At 34.7% G+C, this 13,361-nt stretch overlaps 1 protein-coding gene across 3 annotated transcripts in view; it reads left to right on the top strand.

Moving 5' to 3' along the window:
* The window catches only part of RPAP3 (RNA polymerase II associated protein 3), a 34,768-nt gene that overhangs the window by 8,250 nt on the left and 13,157 nt on the right, over positions 1 to 13,361 (top strand). For all 3 annotated transcript variants that reach the window (XM_032248418.1, XM_032248416.1, XM_032248417.1), the window contains 6 exons: positions 115 to 237; positions 1,427 to 1,554; positions 7,164 to 7,285; positions 8,562 to 8,632; positions 9,878 to 10,003; positions 10,961 to 11,088. In XM_032248418.1, coding sequence (XP_032104309.1) covers positions 115 to 237; positions 1,427 to 1,554; positions 7,164 to 7,285; positions 8,562 to 8,632; positions 9,878 to 10,003; positions 10,961 to 11,088 — 698 coding nt within the window. The remainder of the gene's footprint in view (positions 1 to 114; positions 238 to 1,426; positions 1,555 to 7,163; positions 7,286 to 8,561; positions 8,633 to 9,877; positions 10,004 to 10,960; positions 11,089 to 13,361) is intronic.

The following is a 13,361-nucleotide window of genomic DNA, read 5'->3' as shown; positions in this document are numbered from 1 at the left end:
GTCTTTAGATTGTAACAATTTACGTTCTTTTGAGTGTATTTTTTTTAGTATGTCTTTTTTTCCCCCCTAATGGTCATATAATTATGAGCACTCTTTTTCTTCTTTTGATTTTAGGACAGTATCCTTGATGAGCTTGACAAAGATGATAGTACCCATGATTCTCTGTCTCAAGAATCAGAGTCGGAAGAAGATGGGATTCATGTAGATTCTCAAAAGGCTCTTGTTTTAAAAGAAAAGGTATTAATTAGTGAGGTTTTGTTTTTTTCACGTAAGCAGGAGCTGTGGAAAATCATATGGATCCTAAAGTTTCTTGAACATACTTTAGTAGGTGTTTAAACTTTGTGGTTGTTGGCTACATCCCTCTCTGGAGGCAGTGGAACATAGTGGTTAGGAGTACATGCTTTCGAGCCAGATTACCTGGGTTCAAATCTCTTTTTAAACTTCTGAATTTCAGTTTCCTCATCTGTAAAATGACATTAATATTACCAACTTCAACAGGTTCTTGTGCGTAGTAAATGAACTGTTTTATGTAAATGCTTGGACTGTATTTGGAGTTGTCCAGTGTTTTTAGTAGTAGATTGAAGTAACTTGAAATTAGTGTGTGATTCTTGGCATAAGTATTATATTCCACTCCTGCATATCAAAGGCCATCTTTGGCTACTTTTTGGAATGTTCAGTATCTCCCTGAGGGATGGTTCATTATTATAAAACCAGCTATATTACTTTCACAAAGATGGAACTCTATTCAGATTAAACTCTTGATGCTTTTTTTTTTTGGTTACATTTCTGTAGGTTGGTATTGTCAATAAGGAGTATAATGCTAGGTATTTTACTCATTTTTCTGATTGGGCTCTTGGATTGTGCCCATACAATGATCATATACAGTTGACCCTTGAGCAGTGTGGGGTCAATGCCTCATGCAGTAAAAAAATCTGCATATAATTCTTGACTCCCCCAAAACTTAACTACTAATAGCTTAATGTTGACTGGAAGCAGTATGGATAACACAAGTAATTGATTAGCACAAATTTTATGTGTTATATGTATTATTTACTGTATTCTTACAAAAAAGTAAGCTAGAAAAAAGAAAATGTTATTAAGAACATTTTAAGGAAGAGAATGTGTATTTATATAAACATATTTTACTAAGTAGAAGGGGATCATAGAAGTCTTCATCCTTGTCATCTTCACATTGAGTAGGCTGAGGAGGAGGAAGAGGAAGAATTGGTCTTCCTCTTTCAGGGGTGGCAGAGGCAGAAAAGGTGGAGAAGGCGGAAAGGGAGGCAGGCACACTTGGTGTAGACTTATTGAAAAAATCCACATTTAAGTGGACCTGTGGTCTTCATACCTGGGTTACTCAAGGGTCAACTGTAGTGAATTTAACATTTGTAAAAAAGATCATCTTATTTGATTTTCTGTTCTTCAGGGCAATAAATACTTCAAACAAGGAAAATATGATGAAGCAATTGACTGCTACACAAAAGGCATGGATGCCGATCCATATAATCCCGTGTTGCCAACAAATAGAGCGTCAGCGTATTTTAGATTGAAAAAGTAAGGACTTCTGTGATGTGTGTGAATGTGAATGTCTTATATATATATTGAGACTAATTTTAAAAAACGTTTGTAATAAAGTGTGAAGGACAGATTGAAAATGTATTGCATTTCTTTTCAGCTGTAAATTTTTATAGCCCACTCCTTTTTATTGAGTTACTTTCCTAGTCATTTTAAACATCTGGTGCTAAAAACTGTGTTTCCATAGCTCACTTTACTGAGGTGTTCCTCTAAAAATTCAGTAGTAGTGTTCTTGTCTAATTCACAAAGCTAAAAAAGTTTGTTGGATGTTTTTAGAAATTAATATCCTTCATTATTTTGAAAAACCATTTATCCACTTTTTAATCTAGAGAACATTTATGATAGTAAACTTAAAATATGTTTCAACATTTGTCTTTAAGTCATACTGACTTTTAAAATAAATACTTAATGTGGAAGAATATAAAAGGTACTGTCTTATCATATGCAGGTAACCAGCCTATCATAGGGGTTTTTTGAAAAGGTGAATAACATCAAGGAAGACATTCTTACTGTTTTAATTATTTGGAAATACAAATTTTATTGTTATCTGAGTTTTTACTATTTAAATAGCATATTTTTATGTCTTTGAAACTCATTAATATTCTAAAAAATTAGGGAATCTTTACATTTTATAATATTTGATATCTGCAGTATTTGTATCTCATATATAAGTTATAGAGAATAATTTAAAATAAGCCTATATTAGGGCCCCTCTCAACTTAAAAACCAGAACATTACCATTATTTTTGAAATTACCTTGATGCTCCCTTCTGTATCCTGTTCCTTGCCTCCCTCCCAGTTAACCACTATCTTGAATTACATATTTATCATTCTCTTGATTTAAAAAAAGTTTATTATATATGTATATGTCCCTAAATAATATATTGTATAACCTTGCTTATTTTTGTGCTTTAAACATATGTAGTTGTCTGTGGCTCACCGATTTCTCTGAATATTATATTTTTATGATTCATTCTGGTTTTGATGTGTATAGCTCTAGAGCTCTCATTGTAACTGTTATATAAGATAATTTCTTTTTAGAAATATACCATTATTTTTTTATTTTTTATTTTTTTGGAGACAGTCTCACTGTCTCACCAGGCTAGAGTGCAGTAGCGCAGTCTCGGCTCACTGCAACCTCTGCCTCCCAGGTTCGAGTGATTCTCCTGCTTCAGCCTCCCAAGTAACTGGGTCTACAGGCGCTCACCACCACACTCAGTTTTTGTATTTTTAGTAGAGACAGGGTTTCACTATGTTGGCCAGGATGGTCTCCATCTCTTGACCTTGTGATCCACCCGCCTCAACCTCCCAAAGTGCTGAGATTACAGATGTGAACCACTGAGCCCGGCCATTATCTATCTATTCTTGTGTTGCTCGATTGTTGGTTGGTTCCCATCTTCCTTTCTTTTTCTTCTCTCTCTCCCTCCCACTCTTTTTTCCCTCCTTCTGTCCCTCTTTCTACTGCCCACTTTCTATCCTTTCCTTCCTTATTTCAGTGATGCTAGGAACATTTTTGTACATGTTTCTTGGTGTTGAGTTATAAAATATATAGATGTTCGGCTTCACAGAATGATGATAAAGGTAGTTTGTTGTTACACAGTTGTTACAAAGGTAGATGGATGAATTACATTCACATTTGCAGTGTATAATAATGCGTATTTCCTATCCTTACCAACACTGATATAATTGGGCTTCTTAATTGTTTTCAATCTAGTAGGTGTAAAATGGCAACGATGAAGAGTTCTTTATCCTGGATACTAATCCTTCGGTCTTTTTCATAATAACTATTTTCTCTCAATTTGTAGCTTATCTTTTTTCTTTCTTTATGGAATTTTAATTAATGTAAATATTTACTTTTAACATATTTCAGTTTATTTTTTAAAAAGATTAGAACTTTATAAAATGATTTATTAAAAAAATAGTTTGCTGCTTGAGTTCATAATAGTCTCCTCTGATTTCTTCTAAACATTTTTAAGATTTAATTTTCACATTTAGGCCTTTTCACATATGCCAAAGGTTTTTCCAGCTCTTATTTTTGGAATAGCCCTACTTTCCCCCATGGATCTGCCATGCTATGCATGTTGTCATATGTCATGTTTGCCTAGATCACTTTCTCATCTTTTGTTCTTTACACTGGTCTCTTGCCTGTCCTTATATCCATTCCACAATCCATCCAAGCATTATAACTGTAAGTCTTGATATTTGATATAGGGCATATTCTCCTATATTTTATTATTCAGCAATGTCTTGGGTATTTGTGGACTTACTCATCAGTATAAATTTTAGAATCATCTTCCCAAATTCCTTAAAACATCCTGTTGGGATTTTGATTAGAATTGCATTATATTTATAAATCAGCCTGGAGAGAATCATATTGGTACATTTTTGTGCTTTGTTATAGATGAATGTGAAATATTTCCACTTACATTATCATTAATGTCTTTGAAAATAGTCTTACAATTTTTTGCATCTGTGTCTTGTACATCTTTGTTAGTTTTGTTTGTTTTTTGTTGGTCTATCATAGTCACCTTACTAAACTTTTATATTTTAATATTTCTAGCAGTGTCTTTAGATTATTTTGAGTTTTCTTTTTAGACCATCATATCATCTGAGAATAATATCAGGTTTTTTCCTTTGTTTCTAGTCCTTGTATTTCTTTCTTACAGAAATACATTGGTGGAGACCTCTATGTAATACCAAGAAAAAGCAGTGATAATGGGCATTCTTGTTTCTTGCATTAAAGGGAGTGCTACTAATGTTCCACCATTAGGAATTATAGGCATACCTTGTTTTATTGTTTGTCGCTTTATTGCATCCACAGATACTGTTTTTACAAAATGAAGGTTTGTGGCAACCCTGTATCAGGCAAGTCAAGCAACTCTGTTGGTGCCATTTTTCCAACAGCATGTGTTTACTTTGTATCTCTGTATCACATTTTAGTAATTGTTACAGTATTTCAGACTTTTTTTTGTTATTCTATCTGTTATGGTGATCTCTGATCAGGGATCTTTGACATTTCTAATGTAATTGTTTTGGGGAGCCATCAAGCATGCCTATATATTATGGCAAGCTTAATGAATAAATGTGCCTTCAGTCTGCTTCACTGACCAACTGCCCCCCCATCTCTGTCCCTCTCCTTGGGCCTCCCTATTCCCTGAGATACAACAGTGTTGAAATTAGGCCAGTTAATAACCTACAGTGAGGCCAGGCATGGTGGCTCATATCTGTAATCCCAGCACTTTGGGATGTCGAGATGGGTGGTTCACTTGGGGCCAGGAGTTTGAGACCAGCCTGGCCAACATGGTGAAATCCTGTCTCTACTAAAAATACAAAGAATTAGCCGAGCGTGGTGGTGCATGCCTATAATCTCAGATACTCTGGAGGCTGAGGCATGAGAATTGCCTGAGCCCAGGAGGCAGAGGTTGCAGTGAGCCGAGATCATGCCACTGCACTCCAGCCTGGTGACAGAGTGAAACTCCATCTCAAAACAAACAAACAAAAAATGCCTACAGTGGCATTTAAGTGTTCAAGTGAAAGGCTCGCAGATCTCTCACTTTAAATCGGAGGCTAGAAATGATTAAACTTGGTGAGGAAGGCACATGGAAAGCCAAGACTGACTCAAAGTTAGGCTTCTTTTGCCAGTTAGCCAAGTTGTGAATACAAAGGAAAAGTTCTTGAAGGAAATTAAAAGGGCTACTCCATTGAACACAAGTAATTAAAAAGTGAAAGAAGCCTAATGTTAGGGAGAAAGTTTTATTGGTCTGTATAGATTAAACCAGCCATAACATTCTCTTGAGCCAAAGTCTAATCTAGCACATGGCCCTAACATTCTTCAATTTAGTGAAGGTTGAGAGAAGTGAGAAAGCTGCTGAAAAAAAGTTGAAAGCTAGCAGGAGTTGGTTCATGAGGTTTAAGGAAAGAAGCTGTCTCCGTAACATAAAAGTGGAAGGTGAAGCAGCAAGTGCTGATGGAGAACCTGTAGAAAGTTATTCAGAAGATCTAGCTAAGGTAATTGATGAAGTTGACTATGTTAAACAACACATTTTCAGTGTTGACTAAACAGCTTTCTGTTAGAAGACAGTGCCATCTAGGACTTTCACAACTAGAGAGAAATCAATGCCTGGCTTCAAAGGACAGTCTGATTCTCTTGTTAGGGGCTAATGTAGCTGGTGGCTTTAAGTTGAAGACTGTGCTCATTTACCATTCCAAAAGTCCTAGGGCCCTTAGGAATTATGCTAAATCTACTCTGCCTGTGCTCTCTATATAAAAATAACAAAGTCTGGATGACAGTACCTCTATTATCAACTGGTTTACTGAATATTTTAGGCCTACTGTTGAGACTTACTGCTTGGGAAAAAGATTTATTTCAAAATAGTATGGCTTATTGACAATGTACCTACTCACCCAAGATATCTGCTGGAGATGTACAAGGAAATGAATGTTGTTTTCATGCTTCCTAACACAACATCCATCTGCAGCCCATGATCAAAGAGTCATTTCAACTTTCAAGTCTCGTTATTTAAGAAATAGGTTTCAGCAGTTTAGTGGTCCCTCAGATCTATCTCTTGCTTCAACAGTGTTTGGATGGAACAAATTCCCCCACCCCCCAAAAAAATTAAAAATAAAAATAAAAAGAAAGAAATACATTTCATAGGCTATAGCTGTCATAGATCGTGATTCCTCTAGTGGATCTGGACAAAGTAGATTGAAACCTGGAAAGGGTTAACTAATTTTAGATGCCCTTAAGAACATCTGTAATTCATGGGAGGAGGTCAAAATATCAGTGTTAACAGGAGTTTGGAAGAAATTGACTTCTACTCTTATGGATGACTGAGGGATTCAAGATTTTAGTGGAGGAAGATGTGACTGAATTGCTGCAATCTTGTGTTCAAACTTGAATGGATGATCAGTTGCTTCCTATGGATGAGCAAGGAAAGTGGTTTCTTGAGATAGAATCTACTGGTGAAGGTGCTGTGAACATTTTTGAAATGACAACAGAAGATTTAGAACATTATACAGACTTACTTGAAAAAGCAGTGGCAGAGTTTGAGAGAATTGACTCCAATATTGAAAGAAGTTCTATTATGAGTAAAATGCTATCAAACAGCATCACATCGTACGACCACCACCCTGATCAATCAGCAGCCATCAACATCAAGGCAACATACTTCACCAGCAAAAACATAAATATTCACTGAAGGCTCAGATAATCATTAGCATTTTTTTAATAATAAAGTATTTTTAAATTAAGGTATATACATTTTTATTTATCCATAAAGCTTTTGCACACTTACTAGATTACAGTATAATGTAAATATAACTTTTGTATGCACTGGAAAACCAGAAAATTTGTATGACTAGCTTTATTGTGACATTTACTTTGTTGAGGTGGTCTAAAATCAAATCCACAATATTGTTGAGGAATGCCAGTATTGCTTTTATTATGCTTAATTAAAAGGAATTGGGAAACATGCCTTCAGTGGGCAAGTAAATTCACTTTGCAAGGATTTCAGAAACAAAACTTTGAAGTTTTGATTTAGTAAATGAGTTTTATTAACTTCATTTATTTTCATGTTTTAAAAATGCAGATTTGCTGTTGCTGAGTCTGATTGTAATTTAGCAATTGCCTTGAATAGAAGTTATACAAAAGCTTATTCCAGACGAGGTGCTGCCCGATTTGCTTTGCAAAAATTAGAAGAGGCCAAAAAAGGTATTTCTAGTAATTATCTAAAAAATTATTTAACAGTGTAATCTAACAGATGCTATATAGAGATTACTAAGTAATCACAGTTACTACCTTCAGAGAGCTTTCTATATTTGAACAAAGCTCATTTTTGCAACTGAGATGATATCTTGATGTTTTGAGAAAGAATGCATTATTTGCTACCAATCAGAATTTGGTTCAAATTCTCATGTTACTAAGTACTAGCTATGTGACCAATATCTTCTCTGATTTTTCAGTTTCTCATCTGTAAAATAGGCATCAAAATGTCTTGTTGGCTTTAGTGAGGCAAGAGGTAGTGTGTTTAAAGCTCCTAACACATTTTTGTTTATTTATGAATTCTAAGCCTTCTGTTATTCCACGAAATAAGTTTGTATATTATAAATTAAAATCTGAATAAAGCTGATATTTAATTGGATTTTGCTGCCTCTTGGGGTTTTTTTTTTCTTGCTACTCTGTCACCCAGGCTGGAGTGTGATGGCATGCTCTCAGCTCACTGCAACCTCTGCCTCCTGGGTTTAAGCAATTCTCCCCGCCTCCGGAAAGATGCCTGCCACCATGTCCAGCTAATTTTTATATTTTTAGTAGAGACAGGGTTTCACCATGTTTGCCAGGGTGGTCTTGAACTCCTGACCTCAGATGATCTGCCTGCCTCGGCCTCCCAAAGTGCTGGGGTTACAGGTGTGAGTCATGGCGCCTGGCCTGCTTCTTCGTTTTATGATGTACAACTTATGACAGCAGGTATTCTTACTAGGGCTAGTGGAAGATGGTTTGTCATAGGATTTTGTCTGCCTTGGGGGAGAAAAAGAAAGTTCAGTGGCTTGGCTGGGCACAGTGGCTTATGCCTGTACTACCGGCACTCTCAGTGGCCAAGGTGGGAGGATTGCTTGAAGTTAGGAGTTTGAGACTAGCCTGGCCAACGTGGAGAAACCCTGTCTCTACTAAAAATAGAAAAAATAGCTGAGCTTGGTTGTGTGTGTCTGTAGTCCCAGCTACTCAGGAGGCTGAGGTGCAGAATCTCTGGAACCTGGGAGATGGAGGTTGCAGTGAGCCAAGATTGGGCCACTGTACTCAGCCTGGGTAACAGAGTGAGACTTTGTCTCAAAAAAAGAAAGTTCAGTGGCCTAATGATGGTATTTCTTTGTTTCTCCTTTATTTTGCTGTAGGACAGTTGCCTAATTGTCACAGGTAACAAAAGATTGTTTCATACAGGTTTTTAAATATTACCTATTTAAAAATATTTTTTATCTTCTTTTTTACTTAGATTATGAAAGAGTATTAGAACTGGAACCAAATAACTTTGAAGCAACAAATGAACTCAGGAAAATCAATCAGGTAAACTATAGTTATTTAAGTTAAGTGCATTACTTATGACCTTTATTTGAAGAAGTAAAGCTTTTTGCATAGATTTTACATGATTTCTTTATATTGAGATTTTCTAATTTTAATTCTTTGTAGAGTTTTGCTAAATGAATTTGCAAGCTAAAGGTAGTGTAATGGTATTTAAAGATCCTTGATTGTTCTAAAAGTTGCCTGAGATCTTTAGAACTACTGCTGCTTAACTCTTTCCCAGATGACAGAATTATTATTTTTTATCTCACTGATTTTCTTCCTTTTTGGCTTATGCACTGATTGAAACATTGAGAGAAAAATGACAATGATTGGGGGAAGTGTGCTTTTAAATATTGCCATTACTATTGCACGTAAGATCTGCTGGTAAATACGTCAACTTGATTATAGTTGTGAACTGTATTACATATTTTTAAAATTTTGTCTTACATCAAAAAGTGAATGTGAGTATTGAATTTGAGAAATTTGATGATGTAGCTGTAATGAACTGTTATGTTTGAAAACAGCGCCTAAAACAGTGTCTGGCCTGTATAGAAATTCAATAAATATTTGTTGAATAAATGAGCAATTACTTTTAATGGATGCTAGTTATTTATCTATTTGAACATATAATGTATTTGTTTTGCTGGGTGTTGATTTATTTCTTGTATATTAGTTAAATTTCTTGCTTCTCTAATATGAAAGTTTTGCTTGAGTAGGAATTGGAAATTAAATACACTAAAGCCTCTGGAACCTAAATAATTTCAACTTTTATTTTAGGTTCAAAGGGTACATGTGCAGGCTTTTTACATGGGCATATTTTATGATACTGAGGTTTGGAGTATGAATGATTCCGTCACCTAGGTAGTGAGCATAGTACCCAATAGGTAGTTTTTCATTCCCTCCCCACCCCCAGTGTCTCTCTCCCTAACAGGTAGTCTGTAGTGTCTTGTTTCCATTTATGTCCATGTGTACCCAATGTTTACCTCCCACTTATAAGTCAGAACACACAGTCTTCGGTGTTTGATACTAATTTTAATTGAAATGAGAAGCACATTAAATTTATTATATACTTATGTTACTTTTTACTTTAATAAGTAGGAAGGTTTTGAATTAGAGTAGAAAATGTTATTTTGATTATGTAAAATGTTACAGAAATTGTAATATATTTGAGGTATTTATGTTTTAAGGTCAAATATATGTGCATCTTGCATTACTTGTTTTATTTTAGCTGACTGCTATGTCTCCTAGGCTTTAGCATCCAAAGAAAACTCACATCCAAAGGAAGCTGAAACAGTGATTAAGTCAACAGAGAGCGAGCGAAAACAAATTGAAGCACAATGGAATAAGCAGCAGGCCATTTCAGAGAAAGATCTGGTAATCCGAAGCTATTCCAACATATAATGTATATGTTTTGCTGAGTGTTGATTTATTTATTGTATATTAGTTAAATTTCTTGCTTCTCTAATATGAAAGTTTTGCTTGAGTAGGAATTGGAAATTAAATACACTAAAGCCTCTGGGACTTACTAATTCAAAATTTGAGTAATTGATGACTTTATACATAAATTAAAAAAACATAACTATAGAAACACTTAAGTTTAGGAAACTACTTTTGAGTGTTTTATTATATAATTACATATACATAGTTATAAATTTAACAGAAGTTAATTACAGTCCATTCTCATCCATACTTTTTTCATTAATTCACACTGGACTGTTTCTGATTGAAATTCCTCTACTAATCATGAGTTGAGGAGGTTTAACTTATTTATAGCCTTTCCTGGACCCACAGAGGATTCCTAATAAATATTTATGAAATGATTATTGATTGTGATAATTGACTCTGGTTATAAATAAATGTTATAGTGAAATCAGGTATACAAATTCCCATATTGTTGAATTTATCTTATATTGAAGAGTGGGCTTTATAATTCTGGTACTGTGTTCTTTCACAAAAGTTATTTGAGTTATGAAATTCTTTTGTATAGCTTCTAATGTAGCTAAAGACACTATAATATTTGGACCTTTGTTAAAATAGGTTTTTAAATTTAAGCTTTGTGTAATATTTTATTAATGGAATAACAGTGAATGCTGCAAAGTAATATAGTAGTATACATGTTTTTCCCTTTTAGTACTGAAAAGAGAATAATGCCATTAAAAAAGAACTCAAACCAACAGATTCTAAAACGTCTCATGGGCTAGATTTTTAACAATTAATATTCTTTCCTGAAATACTGTTGATGAACGTCCTCACAGTTTTTCATAAGATTTGAATTCATTTAATTTTTTGCATTTTTAAAATTCTTCTTCATATTTCTCTACAAAATAACAGGGGAATGGATTTTTCAAAGAGGGGAAATATGAAAGAGCAATTGAATGCTATACTCGAGGGATAGCAGCAGATGGTGCTAATGCCCTTCTTCCAGCTAACAGAGCTATGGCCTATCTGAAGATTCAGAAGTAAGTATTGGTTACATTTTAGTGCTTTTCAGGATAAAATTTACCATAAATTGGGTGTTTGTTATTTGCATGTGATTGCAAATAAGCAGCAGGTTAAATTTTTACTGTAATTCTGAATAGTGGTGAGCATAAGCAATATTTTGAGATACCAGTAACAGTTGTAATGTGACATGGAAATATCTCATTCTTTTTTTTGAGACAGAGTCCTGCTCTGTCACCTGGGCTAGAGTGCAGTGGTTCGATTTTGGCTCACTGCAACCCCCACCTTCTAGGTTCAAGTGATTCTCCTGCCTCAGCCTCCCAAGTAGCTAGGATTACAGGCGTGCGCCATGACCACTGGCTAATTTTTGTATTTTCACTAGAGACAGTGGCTAGGCTGGTCTTTAATTCGTGACCTCAGGTGATCCACCTGTCTCTGCCTCCCAAACTGCTGGGATTAGAGGCTTGAACCACCGCGCCTGACCAAAATATCTGATTTTTATTGGTGGCAGAGTGATAGGTACTGTTGTCTGCGTTTGTATTTGTAAGAGAGCTAAATTTTATTTAAAGGTCAGGGACAATAATAATACAGTTTTTTTCCTAACCAAGTTTTCACATCCCACAGAGGATCTCAGGTTAGGAGCTCCTGTCATAGAAGTAAATTTTGATTATGTATTTAACCTTACTTAAAGTAATAGATACCACTAGAGATAGATTCTTTTGTTGACTATTCAGAGTAAAGGTCATTGTATCTCTTGCTAGCTTATGAAGATATTGATTTTTGCTATTGGTGTGACTAATGCTAAGAGTAATACCTTCTTATAGGTGTGAAATTAAATTTACATTTATAAGATCTCTAATTTATCGTATTAGTTTTATTGCTTTAGTGTATAATCACATTAGTGGAATATACTATACCAAGTTAGCAGAGCATATTTTAAATTAAAAGAACTATATGACTCTTGTATCTTTTCTAGTGTGGGAACTTCAGATTTTTAGATTAATTGTTGAGTGTTATTCAGCTGTACAATAGAACATGCAATTAAATATGCAATTAAAATGGTTTCCTAAACATTTATCTTCTAAATTTTCTTTGAATTTGGATGTTTGGAAATTTTTTGATTTACTTATTCAGCAAACATTTATTGCACTAAAATGTATCAGGTGTTCTGTTAGGCACTGTGGAAGGTATTAAGTGTACAAATATTAAATGTGTGGTTGTTTTTGTTGAAGTTTGCAGGGAGTGACAGAAAAGGAGACCAATATTTGTGAAAATACACTAAGAAAATGTGATGAAGGATACATGCCATGGGTGTTCAGGGTGGGAAGAATACTGGGATAGATGGAGTCCAGGCAGGGGAATTCATGGGAAAGCTTCTTGAAATAGTTCAAACCAAACTGAAATCTAACAGAGTAGTATGAGTTAGTGAGGTGAAAAACAGATCTAGGGTTCTAGTGCAGGTGCAGAGACATGGGAGTAGGAAGATTCATGGTACCTCCTGGAAAGGGTAAGTGGTCCATATTATGGGTGTTATTGCAGGGGACAGTGGCAGAGAGAAGGCCAGATAGTCAGGCAAGTCCCTGACTTTGCCCTCCAAAGGAGTTTGACTTTATCCTGAAAAGTGTGGGGGCCATGCAGATATCTTGAATGATATAATTAGGCAAGTAGAAAATACATTGATAAGGGCATGAACACAGATGTGTTCTTTATCTCTTGCTGAAAAGTGAGTTAAAGAAATCAGAGATGTTTAAGTTAATTCTAAATTCTGATTTTGTTCATAAGAGATCTTGTTTTGAGGGGAAGATGACATCCATTTAAGCCTTGGGGAGAATGCAATTACAGGAACTTTTTTTTTTTTTTTTTTTTTAAATATTTTCATGAAACTTTTCAAACTTATACAAAAGTAGTATAATAAGCCCCATGTATCCATCTAGTTTTAACAAGCCATATTTTCTTTGGTCATATTTGTTTCAGCTTTTTCCTCCTGAATTATTGTAAATCGTAAACATGACATTTTATCACTAAAGAAAGGATATTTTATACATATTATCCTAACAAATTAATAATAATTCATTAATGTCATATTAATATATGGGAATGTCTCAGGTTTTTCTGTTGTTGGGTTTCTTTTTTTTTTTTTTTTTGAGCTCTTAAGCAGCAGAACGAGTAAGTCTGTAAGGCTGAATTGATTGCTGGTTGCATGGCTGAGTGGAATTTATACAAAGTATTAGATGATGTGCTATCACATACATAGCAAATTCTGATTTTTTTGTTTTTCTATGAGTATGGGAGA

Source organism: Sapajus apella, unplaced genomic scaffold (assembly GCF_009761245.1).
Source record: "Sapajus apella isolate SASKATOON/1434 unplaced genomic scaffold, GSC_monkey_1.0 scaffold66, whole genome shotgun sequence".
NCBI classification, from domain to species: Eukaryota; Metazoa; Chordata; class Mammalia; order Primates; family Cebidae; genus Sapajus; species Sapajus apella.
This window is presented reverse-complemented; position numbering and strand designations above follow the sequence as displayed.